Consider the following 14,487-nt stretch of genomic DNA (forward strand, 5'->3'; position numbering starts at 1 on the left):
ATCCATAAAACCAGACAGGTTAAGCTGAGGAGTCAATAGAATGGCATGAAAAGGAAGATGGAGATAAATTTATACCAAGAAAGCAAGAGCACAGTGGTAGGTCAGATTACACATTAAAGGAAGTAGAAGGCAGAACTGATTCATTAAAAACATCAAATCAATGATGTAAGTGAGGGTGCTGTGCTGTTTGCATGTGTGCCCCCAGTCCCTGCTGCCTCTGTGTTCTGCCCTGCATCCTGACAGGGTACAGAGCCCCTTCAAGCTAACACAGAGCCCCGTATCAGCTGGCTTCTGACTGGGTTCAGCCAAGGGAGACACCATGGGAAATTGGAGGGGGAGGGGGGAAAAGCCAAGGTATTTCTCCCCCTCTTCCTCCACCTTAAGTAGCTTCTACTGCAGCATGTGCATCTCCATGGCTCCAGTACCCCCAGGCGGCTCCTTCTCATAGTCACAGCCCCACCAGGCAGCCCCTTGGTTCCAGCCTCCCTTGTATCTCTCATAACAAGAAGCGCAGGCTTCAGGATTGGTGGTTTCTGAGTCTCAGTGACATCATCAAAGAACCAGATGCCTTTCAAGCTCAGTAAGTCAGCCTTGCCCTCAGAATGGTCCTTCTCTTGGTCCCTAAATGGCTTCCAGCAACTGGGCCAACCAGCTTCCTATTCAGATCCAGCTGTTTTCTCTAGAAGCCCTGAGGAAGTCTTTCTTTGTGTTTTATTGGCCTCAGTTAGCTTAAACCTGCCCTTCCCCAAACCATTAAATGATGAGTGGAATAGAATTATCATGATTGAATTAATCTAATCATTTGGAGTGTTGGGAAGTCAACCACAATGTTCACTACAAAGGACTGATACTAAAAGATCTTCTGGGGCCTCCCTGGTGGCAGAGTGGTTAAGAATATGCCTGCCAGTGCAGGAGACACGGGTTCAAGCCCTGGTCCAGGAAGATCCCACATGCCACAGAGCAACTAAGCCCATGCGCCACAACTACTAAGCCTGCACTCTAGAGCCCCCAAGCCACAACTACTGAGCCTGTATGCCACAACGACTGAAGCCTGCGTGCCTAGAGCCCGTGCTCCCAACAAGAGAAGCCACCACAATGAGAAGCCTGCACACTGCAACAAAGAGTAGCCCCCACTTGCGGCAACTAGAGAAAGCCCACATGCAGCAACAAAGACCCAACGCAGCCAAAAATAAAAATAAATAAAATAAAATAAATTTATTAAAAAAAAAAAAAAAGAGGGCTTCCCTGGTGGCGCAGTGGTGGAGAGTCCACCTGCCGATGCAGGGGACACGGGTTCGTGCCCCAGTCCAGGAAGATCCCGCGTGCCGCGGAGCAGCTGGGCCCATGAGCCATGGCCACTGGGCCTGCGCGTCCGGAGCCTGTGCTCCGCGACAGGAGAGGCCGCAGCAGTGAGAGGCCCGCGTACCACAAAAAAAGAAAAAAAAAAAAAGAACTTCTTAAGTGCAAAAGAAAAAACAAAGCCAAGAAACTAAAAAACAAAGTGATGGTCGTAAAGGACAAAGAGCAGAGAGCCAATTCACAGATAAGTGATATTATTGAAGAACATACAACAATGGATCAGAAACAATAATCAAAGACACACTAGAAGAAAACTTAGCTGCACTAAAATATCTTAACATAGAGAAGTTGAATGGATATTCTCTGCAAATCAATGATGGGAGACACATACCTATATACATTCTAAAAAAAATGTTCTAAAAAGGCTTGCAAAGTATCCAAGCAGCAAACAGGTTATTCATAAGGGAATAAAAATCAGGCTGGACTCAGATTTCTCTGCTGCAGTGTTATTGTAAGACAATGAAATATCATCTACAGATTTTTAAAGAAAAGGTTTGGACGCTAGAATTCTAGTTTCAGCCAAGATAGCTTTCATTTTGATGGCAAAAGAAAGACACTTTTAGATATCAAGGGCTCATAAGACATGCCTTCCTAATGCGTTTTTTTAAAAGAAAAAAAATGTTTCTATTTACTGCATTATTTATTCAACAGATATTTGTTGAGCACCAGCCACTTGCCAACAACATACTAGATGCTTAGGATAGCTAATGAGAGAATAAATCAAGGGAAAAAAGTATTGCTTCCCTCATGGAGCTTACATTCTAATGGGGAAGACAGACATTAAACAACAAGCATAATAAATGGGCCAATAAAATGATAAGGGCTAGGGGAGAAGAAGCAAGACGGGAGACAGTGTGTTTTAAAGAGAGTAGTTAGGATGGGTGGTTTTTGAGTAGACTTGAGAGAGGTGAGGGAATCAGCTAAGCAGATGTCTAGGCAAAGAGCAGCCCAGCAGACAAGCCAAGAGTCTGTGGCCCCAAGGCTGGAGTGAGCCTGATCCACGTGGGGAACAACAAAGGAAGCAGTGTGGCTGAAGGTGGAGAGAACCAGTGGGACAGTGGCAGGAGATAAGATGGGAGAGGTGGGGGAGGGGCACAGACTGTGTGGGGTCTCGTAGGACATTGCAGTGACTTTGGCCATTGGAGTGGTTTGAGCAGAGGAGGGGTATGGCCTGACTAACATTTTATGAGGCTTCTTGTGGTCTCCATATTGAGAACATACTTTAGGAGGAACAGAATGGAAGTGGGGAGATGACTTAGGAGGTTGTGACCATAATCCATCTGAGGGATAACGGTGGCATGGACAAGGGAGGTGGTCTGATTCTGGATGTATTTTGAAGGTGGAGCCAACAGGATTTCTTGACAGATTGGCTGTGGGATATGAGAGAAGAGGAGTCAAAGATGACTCCAAGACTTTTAGCCTGAGAGACTGAAAGGTGAGATGTGCCATCAACTGATATGGGGAAGCTTATGGGGAAAGTAAGTCCGGGGCTGAGGGGGAGACTTGGGATTTATGTTTCCAATACATTAAGTGTGAGATAGAGCCAGCCACAAGGAGATATCAAGTAAGCAGTTGGATATTCAAGCCTGGAATTTGGGAGGGAGGTTTGACTGACCTGGAGATACACTTTTGAGGGCCGGTGGCATACGGATGGTATTTAAAGCCAGGAAGCTGAATGAGATCACCAGGAAGGGAGAGTAAATAGAGAAGAGGAATGAGGACTAAATCCAAGGCCATTCCAGCAGGGAGAAGATGCAGAGATGAGAAAGTAGCAGAGGAAACAGAAGGAGCAGCAGTGAGGGAGGTGAAGGAGCAGAAGTGTGGCTTCCTGGAAGCCAAGAGAAGAACACATCAAGTGGAGGACGTGATAAACTGTGTCAGAAGTGCTGATACACAGCACGAGGCGAGGCAGAGCCGTGACCACCAGATGTAGCCTGCTCACGGGCACTCTTGGCAAGGGCAGATTGGGTGGAGTAGTGGAGACAAAAGGCCAGATGGGATGGGAGTACCCAGCTGACCAAGAGGTGATGGGAAAGACTGTCTCAGGAATGGGAAACTCAATCTGCAGATTGTCTCAGGTCGACCTCTTAAATATCTCTCAAAATCTTTCTTCTCTTTCCATCCTGGCTGCCACCAGCTGAGGTTAGGCCACCACCATCTCTCCGCTAGATTGCAAAAATATCCTCGTAACTGGGCTGTCTGCATCCAATGTGGCCCCGTGAAACTCTTCTCGACACTGTAGCCATGGTGACATTTCTAAAATTAAAACCTGACCCTGTCACTCCTCCACTCTTCATCCTTCAAGGCCTCTTGGGTGCCCTCAAGATAAGTCTAGCCTCCCTATCATGGCAGACAGTGGTCTTCTAGACCTGACCCTGCTTTCCTCTCCAGTCCCAGTTTTCACTACTCCCCGTGTCAAACTCCATGCCACAGCCAATATTTTTTGTACCTTTTCACCTCCCAAGTTTGGTAAATGTTTTCTCCACCTAGAACATTTTGGTCCTCAGAACTCTCCACACCTTTTGTAACTCCTACTCTATGTCTTATTGAATGTCACTTCCTCCAGAAATCTTTCCTTGATCAACTCACCACCCCATTGCAAATCTAGGTCTGAGTTAGGTGTCATTTCTAGCACCTGGTGATTCTCTCACCATAGTACTATGGCACCTATACATTTATTTGAATTACTGCTACTACTACTATTTCTACTACTATTATTTGAGACTGTATCATTTGGGACCGTAAAATTCTGTGAAGCCAAGGCTTGCCTTTGTTATCACACAAACATAACGCAATCTTTAACTTCTAGTAGGAAATTGATTAAGTATCTGTGGAATGAATGGCTTAAACAATCCAGTTAAAATAGAGTCAACTTAAATAATTGTCAGGCAGGTGGTAAAACTAAATGCAACTACCAAAAGTTATTTCCCAAGGAGATATATAGCATAAAATAAGATCTTGTACTAATTATAATCCAGAACACAAACTTCAGATGTTACTAAGGAGGGAGAAGAATTGGTTAAGAGAGGTGAGAGAAGGGATAATGGTACATCTAGAGCGCAAAATATACTATTTTGATGTTTAGAGAAATATAGGTTAATATTTTTTTATTCTAAAGGTAACCACTAGTAAAATTTTAAATAAGATATAGACTTCCAAAATATAAAAGATAGGGACTTCCCTGGTGGCACAGTGGTTAAGAATCCACCTGCCAGTGCAGGGCACATGGGTTCGATCCCTGGTCCGGGAAGATCCCACATGCTGCGGAACAACTAAGCTCGTGCACCACAACTACTGAGCCTGCCCTCTAGAGCCCACGAGCCACAACTACTGAAGCCCGAGCGCCTAGAGCCTGTGCTCTGCAACAAGAGAAGCCACCACAATGAGAAGCCCACGCAAGGCAACAAAGACCCAATGCAGCCAAAAAAAAAAATCTTTTTTAAATATATAAAAGATAAATACAAAGAAAATACAAACCTGTGTAACAGAAATCAGACAACAAAGGAAACAAGAAGCATAAAAAATCGTAAAGAATAAAATGATAGAAGTAAAACCAGACAGATTATCTATAACAATAAATACAAATTTCTTAAGTTACCCTATTACCAGTAGAGACCCTCAAACACTTTAAAACAACGTGAAACAAAAGGTTAGAATTAAAGAGTGGGCAGAGGTAATTCTAGCAAAAACAAACTGAAAATAAAATGATGTACTGATATCAATATGCAATGTAGAAGAGTCCCAGGGAAATACACAAAATGAGAAGAAAAGATTCGCTCGACACTGATGAAGGATACAGTCCATAGTGAAGAGATAACCATTAAGAACCTTACATGCCAAAAAGAGATTATGTTAAAATGGAGAAAGTAACTGAAAAATAATAATTCTAGATGATTTTTAATTCATATCTCAGTCTTTCCCATAGATAGAGTAGGGAAAAAAATTTTAGAAGCTTCAAATCATAAATGTGACATATACATGTTGAACTTTGAACCGTCAAACAGAATACAACTTCTAGTACTTCAAAATCAGACATTATTTAAAGCCGGAATACAATACTCCAGAAAATTAATAGCAAAAGTTAATTTTTAAAAATAATTTATGGAGTTCCTTGGTGGCCTAGTGGTTAGGATTCCAGGCTTTCACTGCCGTGACCCAAGTTCAACCCTTGGTTGGGAAACTGAGATCCCGCAAGCCACAAGGCGCAGTGTGGCCAAAAATTTTTAAAAATTAACTTTTTGAAAATTTCATCACACGCTCCCAAATGAATACTGCGTCAGTAGTTATTTACTTGCAGACTGTTTAAGAAAGAAAGACAGTGACAACATTGTGCGTCAAAACTTATGGCTCTGACCACACCTCTGTTCAAAGGAAGATCCATAGCACTTGAAAAATTGCTTTATTGTGACACAAGGGAAAACATATTGTCAAGTTAACTGAGCAGTCAATCCAAGGAGCTGGAAAGAGAAGTGGAGAAAGGGATTAATAACGATAAAGGCAAAAAGTAATAGATTGGAATATTTTTAAAGAGAACTGATCAATGTAATCCAATAGCTGGTTTCCTGAGAAAAAAAAATTAAAATAGACAAAATTCCAGCAAGACTAAACATGAAAAAAAAATGCAAATACAATCATAGTGAATCTCAAATGAGACAGGGTGCTTATTCCTATATACAGTGGAGATACGCCCCCGTCCAAATTTGTTCTCCACCTGCATGGACACATCTGCAAGGCTCCTGGCCCTTGCTTCCTGGGTTTCACCAGTGCAGTGTCCCAGAAGTAGGGGAGGAAGGAGAGTGAGGTCAGAGGATGTATCCACTTGGCGCCCTCTCAGCTTCAGGCTGGTTGTGTGTCCCCAGCCAAGGATCACCCACCCCATTCTCTCACCCTGCAGACCCAGGAGTGGAAATAGCTCTGCTGCCAGCTCTATATCAATGCACTGTTCCCTGTGGTTCCCCTGGCTATAAATAAGCCCCGTATCAATAAACCCTCCTGGAATAATCCTGTATCGAGTATGCCATCTATTTCCTGTTAGAACCCTGACTGATACATATGAAATGCTAAATTTCTTTTCTTTTTCCAGGAAAATATAGGTGAACAAAATTGAGCCAAGAAGAAATCAAAACAAAATATGCCAGTAACCGTGAAAGAAATTGAAAATATTAAATTATCACCTACAACTAAAGGCTAGGCTTAAAAGCTTCAAATGAAAGGTCCGTCATGCTTTCTTATTTCCAATAATTATCTACTTTTCAAAATCTACCAGAGTATTAAAAAGATAGTTTTCTCAGATGGTTTTACTAAGTTAACATAAAGTGATATTAAAACCTGACAATAATAGCTCAAAAAGCTGAAACTGTAAACCAGATTTAGTTATCAAGAGAGCTGCAAAAGTCTTAGCAAATTGAATCTGCCATTCTATTTAGAAGAATAGCCAGAGTCTGTTTTGTGAAGGCAAAAATGGGTTAATATTGGAAAGCCTTTTGGTATCAACTTGGTTAGAAAAAGGCAAAAAAAAATAAATCCTAAGATTTGTAGTAACCTAGGAATACAAAGACATTTCCTTAACTTAGAGTGTTTATGTGAAACTAATACAAGATTATGGTGAAATGTTAGAGACAATCCTATTAAAATTAGGACTAAGATGATGATGCCTGCTATCAATGTTGCTATTTAACATTGAATTTTAACTCTCTAGCCAATGTAATAGGACAATAAAAATAAACATTAATACTGAGGAGGAGAAAATACCATTATTTGCGAAAATGATTCCCTACCTGAAAAATAACCTTAATAAATAAAGTGTACTTATAAATCAATAGAAAAAATGAATACACTGTAGAAACACTGAGCAAAAGACATAATTTAGCAATTCACAAAAGAAGAAAGGCAAACGGTCAGCCAACAGTAAACATGCCATATTGTACCTATCAGATTTAAATAATTAATGAGACGGTCTGGGTAGGAAGAAAGAGGCACTCTCATCCACTGTTCTTTAAAAAGTGTAACAACTTACTTATAATTTGACAGTATGTTTTAAAAGCCTTAAAACATACACAGCCTTCGACCCTGCAGTTCTACTTCCAGCAATGCAGTGTAAGCCATCTAAATAACTACGGCTGGGGGCAGAAAGAGAGAGAATTGTGTTCACAGACGTTCACTGTTTATAATATCAAAAAATATGATATGTTCATACAATATTTTATGGCCACTAAAAATGATGTTTAAATGCTCATTTATAATTTTTGAATTGTTCACAATCTATTTTGATAAAAAATAAATTTTCAAAATGATGTACAGAGCACTAGCTCATTTTGGTATATATATTAATTCCTTGTCTAAATGCATATAACCTTAGTATATACGAAATGTTGACAGTGGTTATCTCTGAACAAAGAAAAGTGAAATTCTAAAATTTTGCTTTCCTGTTTCTTAAAGGGATGTTAGATCTGAAAGAAGCTAGGTAAGCTGTAAAGGGAGCAACCATATTGGGTGTGTTCAAGGAGCACCGGTGAGCGTGCTGCAGGCCAGGCTTGCCATTGGCTCTGACTGTTGTCTACTGTAGATATTTGGTGCCTGACCTTAGAAAAATTGCTTAACCTCAGTTTTCTCAACGAATAAATAAAAAGAACAATTCTGCAACACTTGGTAAATCCTAAACCTCACAAACAGAGAATAATGAAGTTGCCCTGCCCCTCCCCAAAATCAAATCTGAATTTGATCAAGCTTCTGAATCCAACTACTAATCTACAGAAAGCCGAGAAAGAGCGGCATGCCCCAGGGATACAATCAGCAAAATCCCAACAGTGAGAAACTCTACAGGACAAATAACCTAGTTTCTTCCACAAATATGTCAACGTGAAACAAAAAAGAAAGATCTGAAAATATATCATATCAACCAATGTAAAGGTGTTGGTCTTATTTGAATTCTTATTCAAACAAATGACTGTTTTTGATATAAAGGCATTTAAGAGAAATTTGTGAATTTAACCATTGACTATATATTAGGTGATACTAAGAAACTATTGTTAATTTCTCAGCTGTTACAGTGACACTGTGTTTGCATTTCTTTTAAACTTCCTTTAAAAGACACACAAATATTTACGGATGAAATGATGATACACTGAATTTGCTTTCAGATAACATTAGGGAGGGGATCTGGAGGTATGGATAGGGGATCTGGAGGTATGGATAGGGCAGGATTAGCCATGAACTGATGTCGGTACGTGAGGGTTTACCCTACTATTCAGTCTACTTTGTGTACTTTCGAACTTCTTCATAACAACAACAACAACAAAAAGTTTATTTTTTAAAAAGCAAGTACTGTTTCCATCTCTATGATGAAGCTGATGGACTTGAACTGTAGACTTTGCAAATTAGAAAATAAACATTCTTTGCCAGTGGGGACTCTGAAAATAAAACGGAAAGGCCAAGTGGAGAAGAAATGCAACAGCGAAGCAATTCTTCTCCCCTAGTTTCCCAACACACTAGAAAATCGAAGTAAGAAACTGGGAACCCCATCGTTGGGCCAAATTCCCTCCCAGCAGAGCATATTTCCTTTTCTCTGAGCAGCTCCCTGGAGCCAAAGGAGCCTGCCCGGCCATCAGTATATTCCTCCCGGGAACTTGAATGCATACCGCTTGGCCCAGACGTTGCATGTGATAAGACAGCCCCTTACAGAGCTCTGCCCTGTGCTTACCTGTGCACAAGCACCTGGGGCCCCTACAACGGCCCTATTGTACTGGTACTGGGATTGCTACTGTTCCCTGGGAGGACAGTGACGTCGCACAGCCAGGAAGTGGCAGCAGTGGGACCCGAGCACACCCTCCTGTCTCCCCACCCTTTCCCACCTGGACCCAAAACCCAGCCCACCCAAACTGTGCCTCCCACCATTTCCAACCAGGTGCTGAAGACCTGTGCGCCAGCCCCCGCTGTCCTCGAGGTTCTTTTCAACTCCTACCCTCAGCTCCGCGTGTCAGAGTCCTGGAAGGAGGTGATCCCTGAAGAAGTGTTTCAGGTGAGGAAGCTGCCCCTTCTTCCCCCGTTAGTACAAGACTGTCATTTGTTTCTGTTCACCCACGTGTGGAGTTTTGCACTAATACCCAGGTAAGTAGAAAACATCTGGAGAAAGGACGAGAAAGGCAGATTGGGGGCATATCTGAGCGTGTCTGTTTTTCTTCTGGAGGCTCAGTAATCACACAGCCTGTGGTTCTGATTGGGGTCCTGTGGGCTGCAAGGAACAGAAAACCGACTCACACGGGCTTAAGAAGCTCAGGGCTCCAGTAACCAGTGTCCAGAGGAGGGTGGGCCGTGGAGGTCCTGGCTCCTGCGTGTCAGTTTCTTTCTCCGACAGCTTAAGATATGACCGAGGTAGCTGCTGGCACTGCATCCACACACAACAAAGTCCACAGGTGACTGTCAATTAAGAAAGAGGGAACTTTTTTTTTCTAGAAGCCTTTAGAAAATGTCCCCTCGTGTTTCACTGACTTGAGTCCTGTTCAGATTACTGAATAACCAAGTGTGCTCTACAAAGCGGGTGGGCAGAGGGGAATTCTAGGAGGTTACCCATAGTATCCGAAATCACCCAAAGCAGACTTCCGTCTGACTGGGCAGGAGCTGCACTTGAGAAAAGTATCCGGACCCTCTCGGGGAGGGTTGTCCCGCATCAGTAGCCGTGAAAGGATCACCCGTGCCGTCAGGGCTCTTCTGTCTGGGAGAGAGACGTGTGTCGGTTCCGTGTGCCCAGACTGACGTTCCCCCGCCTTCCTTTCAGATGCACCAGCCTTTCTACCAGTCCCTCTTTGCCTTGGCCTACAGCCCACGCTGTCTGCAGCATCTCTGCCGCTGTGCCATTCGGAAGCTGTTTGGCAGAAAGTGCTTTTACCTCGTGCCCCAGTTGCCCTTGCCGAAGTCCCTGCAAAATTACCTTCTTCTGGAGCCAGAGGGGGTTTTGCACTGAAACCCAGAGATTTGGACCAAGACACTTGTGCTCTTCTGTGGAGGCTCCAGGGTTAGGAGGGGCCCTGGATGGGACTTGGCACCCACCCTGTGCACGGACCTCACCCAGCTTCAGGTCCACCTGGGCATGGAATTGGCAATAAAGGCCCTTTCTGCCTCTCAGGGTTGCTTGTAAGGACTGGAACTGTGAATATCGTAGTACTTGTATCAGAAAGTACCTTTCAACGGAGGCTGAACTAAAAGGTATACATATTTTTCCAAGGTCTGTCTCCTGCCCACAGTGCGTTGGCAGCATTCGAGCTGCACCCCACCCCCCCACCAGCCTTCAGACCCTCTGCCTCAAGGGGAACACCCCACCCTTCCTAGTGCTCAGACCCTTGGAAAGACTCTGTCCCCCAAACATGACAGACGTACACACTGAGAGAGGACACTTGCTTCTGTATCGAGAGCCCCTGCCCGGGAGCCCACTGGTGCTTCCCAGCGTATCACAGTCCAGAGCCCCTAGAAGGACGTCAGAGGGGTGGTGAGCCAGACGTTCTGATCCGATGTGGGTCTTCTGTGCAACAGCCTTACCGAACGCCAGCGGATCCAGCTGTGGGGAACAGTCCAGGAAGCCAGATGCCAGGGACAGACACGGGTTCCTGGAGGTTGCTGTCAGCTCAGCCCGAGCATCCAGGATCGGAGAGCATCCTTAAAAGTCTAGCGCTGTGTTAACTGTGTCTTTTATTTTCTGTATTCTGGTGCTTCGACATCTGGGGCCTTTCGGACCCTGGAGGGACTGCTCCTCCCAGGGTTAGCCAACTCCTAGAGATTGTAAACAACATGCCCCCAGGCATCCTTTTCAAATACAACTCGACCAACCCAGAGTTCACTACCTACCACCTCCCTGGAGCTCCAGCCACTGCCCCTCCAGAGCCAGTCCCGACAACCAAGGCCAGCCCCTCTGCCCTGGAGCCCACTGCAGTCATTCAGACTAGCCAGTCCTACGCCTGTGTGTCCTGCCTCGCCTATCCTTTCCACGGAAACCACAATAAAGGCTCTTGCCCATGTCCCCTCCCCCCACTTCCTGATCAACCCTGGTGCTTCCCCGTGTGGTGTGACCCTTCTCTTGGGAATGGTGACTAATAAACTATGTCTTCATTGATAACTGTCTCCCAATCTGTTGGCCCTACTAGACCTCACATTTTCTATTAAAAACCATCTTTTAAAACAAGGACTCTTTATTTTCATCCTCTGAGGATAAGCAGTGGCTCCACACTTTCCAGTTTGAGCCTGTGCAGGGTGCTCCTGGGATGAACCTCAGGAGGGCGGGCCTGCCATCCCACTGTTTCAGTGTGGAAGTGGGGGTTCCACACCCCAGTAGATAACTGCAGTCTAAGGTGGGATGCTCTGTCTGTGAGTGAAGCCCACTGTGGAGGTGAAAAGAATGAGGGTGGGCGTCACGAAAGGAGTAGACGGGCTGAGCCTTGGTGGATGGTCAGATTTCAACACAGCGGGTCAGGCCAAGGGAGGGATAGGACAGCATCCCCCTTCAGCTGACCCACCCACATCCTGCCCTTTGAGACCGACATCTCACCCAAAGGACTATGTAAACACGGTTCAAGATCCCACACACCCTCACCCCAGGCAGATGGCTCTCCCCGAGCCCCTCCCACATAGACATTCTGGAGCTGCCCCTGGACCAAAAGGAAAACTTGAACAAAGGCAGGGGCCATGGGGAGCCACAGAGCAGGTGCGCAGATGTGACCCCAGTGAGACTCTAGGAAGTTCCTGCGTCCTGGAAAGGGATGCAGCACACCAGAGGGCGGGTAGGAACCCATGGTGACACCCCAGAGGTGGGGCTTCAGATCTAGGCTGCTCCACTGAGCAAGGAGAACAGTTACAGGTATCTAACGATTGGCTGCAGTTTGCTCAGCTGGGAAGTGAAAGCGTGCGTACCTCTCTCACCGGGCTGGGACTCAGTGAGATAATTCGAGAGGGCAGCAGGCTTTTCCAATCTGAAGGGGTCTTGTTGAAATGCAGATTCTGACACTGGCGTCTGGGGCGGGGCCCCAGATTCTGTGGGTCGGCCAACTTTAACGTTGCTGACGAGCTTGGGTGACGCCCCTGCCCCTGGTTGGTCCTACTGAGAGCAGAGTGCAAAGCCCTAGGCCCAGACGTGGCCCAGAGAAGGAAAGCAATAAATGGTTCCTTCTCTTATTATGATTGTTTGATTATTAGGAGAAGAAAATAGCCTAATATTGGGATAAAGACTGCAAAAATGGAAAAGCAAAGCAACGTTATTTATGAGAAAAATGAGAAAAGCGGAAACAGTAAGAAATACAGCCCCAGCAGCTACTAAGGAGCCCTGTCCTCACGGGATTTTGCAAATGAGAATCTGAGTGAGCCCCTGCTGCCTGACGCAGCCTGTTCTTCAGCCTCCCCGCTCCACCCCTCTCCTCCTTAGAAGACAGGTTGTATTTCTGAATGCACTAAATTTTAAATATGTTTGGGAGTCCCGGAACAAAGTAGAACTCTTTTAAAACACATTGACTTTAAATTTCTAAAAATCTGATGAATAATGACCAATTATTACATTTTCAAAAACATGTTTTTCCCCAAATTACAGCTTAAAAACAACAACATGATTCTCAGAGTGAGCCCCAGACATCTCCCCATAGCTGCCGAAATTCCACCACTGTGGAATTCTTATTCATTATTTCACCCCCACCCCCCAAGAACTTTCTTTTAAAAATCAGATGCTCCCAGGTAGAGCTAATCCATGAAGTTCCTTGGGGATAAACCATTCACTCATCCATTCAGTCATTTGTTCATTCCTTTAACCAACCCTGCCTGAGCCTGCTGGGGGTGGAGCCCAGGGCTTAGGGCTCAGGACCCACCACCAACAAGACAGGCTCCTAGTGGAGCTCACAGCCAAGCCAAGAAGGCCAACTTGTCAGCAAGGCTGTTGGAGAGACCTGGGCACATCGGGGGAGGTGTGGAGAGAAAGGGCCACTTTCTCCGCTTTCTCTCTGGCTTCACCTCTGCATCGAATGAGGGCCCCTGTTCCCAAGGCAGGTGGCAGTGTGGGCACTTTGCAGCTTCCCTCACCAACACACTCATCAGGCAGTCACGTGACATCCCCGATGAGCACCCACTCCGCCCTCCCCCACCAGCCAGTACCATATGCGGTGGGTCCAGTACCTCCAGTATAGTAGCGCTCTTGGTCAACATGGACCCATGTGCGACAGAAACAGAGCAATGAACAGGGCCTCGAAAGATGTCAGGAAGTCCTCTACCCTGCCCCCAACTCAGGCACGTGACTGCTGCACAGAAAAATAGGAAATAAACTGGCACTAGAAATTAGTTCTGAGTCAGCCGCGTTCTAGTGGCTCCAGATGTGCTGAAAACGATTCCTGATGTATGGTCATGAGTGCATGGGACAAAAATGGCAAGTGTGGTGGTTTGGGGGTTATCTTAACCGTCAAATGGGGTGGAATTCATTCCTAGTTTTTCAGAATTTAATTACTGCTAGCAACTTGCTTTGTTAAGCAAAAAATAACAGAAAAAATTTGTAGTACTGATGACTGTCTAGCTTTGCCCTATGGGTCATGTGGCAGGAGGTTCTAAAATGAAGGGAACTTGCATAATTCCACACAGATAAGGGGGGGAGGGGAAGGACGAGACTAAGAGAAGGAGGGAGGGAGAAAAGGTGGGAAGGAGGGAGAGAAGTGACTTAGCTGAGTAAAACATCCGAAACCACATTATGCTTTGCAGCTAGAGTTATCTTGTCTGTCTTCTTTTCCAGTGAACAAAACATACCCTGGTATTTCTTTTTTTTCTTTTCTTTTTTTTTTTTTGCGGTACGCGGGCCTCTCACTGCTGTGGCCTCTCCCGTTGTGGAGCACAGGCTCCGGACGCGCAGGCTCAGCGGCCATGGCTCACGGGCCCAGCCGCTCCGCGGCATGTGGGATCTTCCCGGACCGGGGCACGAACCCGCGTCCCCTGCATCGGCAGGCGGACTCTCAACCACTGCGCCACCAGGGAAGCCCCCTAGTATTTCTTTTATTAAAGGGTAAAAGTGTTTTCCATTCTTAAACAGTTCATATTAAACATCATTATTTTTCTCTCTGAGTATATTACATAAACTCAATTCCATAAGACCTAAACTTTTTAAATTTTAAATTCAGT

At 45.1% G+C, this 14,487-nt stretch overlaps 1 protein-coding gene across 1 annotated transcript in view; it reads left to right on the forward strand.

The window, feature by feature from the left end:
* The window catches only part of ASB18 (ankyrin repeat and SOCS box containing 18), a 62,467-nt gene extending 52,092 nt beyond the window's left edge, over positions 1-10,375 (forward strand). Inside the window, exons 5-6 of the mRNA XM_029225815.1 lie at positions 9,263-9,376; positions 10,133-10,375. Of these exons, the coding sequence (XP_029081648.1) occupies positions 9,263-9,376; positions 10,133-10,318 (300 nt within the window). The 3' untranslated portion in view covers positions 10,319-10,375. The remainder of the gene's footprint in view (positions 1-9,262; positions 9,377-10,132) is intronic.
* The last annotated feature ends 4,112 nt before the right edge of the window (positions 10,376-14,487 follow it).

This window comes from Monodon monoceros, unplaced genomic scaffold, assembly GCF_005190385.1.
Source record: "Monodon monoceros isolate NGI ecotype Baffin Bay Population unplaced genomic scaffold, NGI_Narwhal_1 Super_Scaffold_16, whole genome shotgun sequence".
Classification (NCBI taxonomy): Eukaryota; Metazoa; Chordata; class Mammalia; order Artiodactyla; family Monodontidae; genus Monodon; species Monodon monoceros.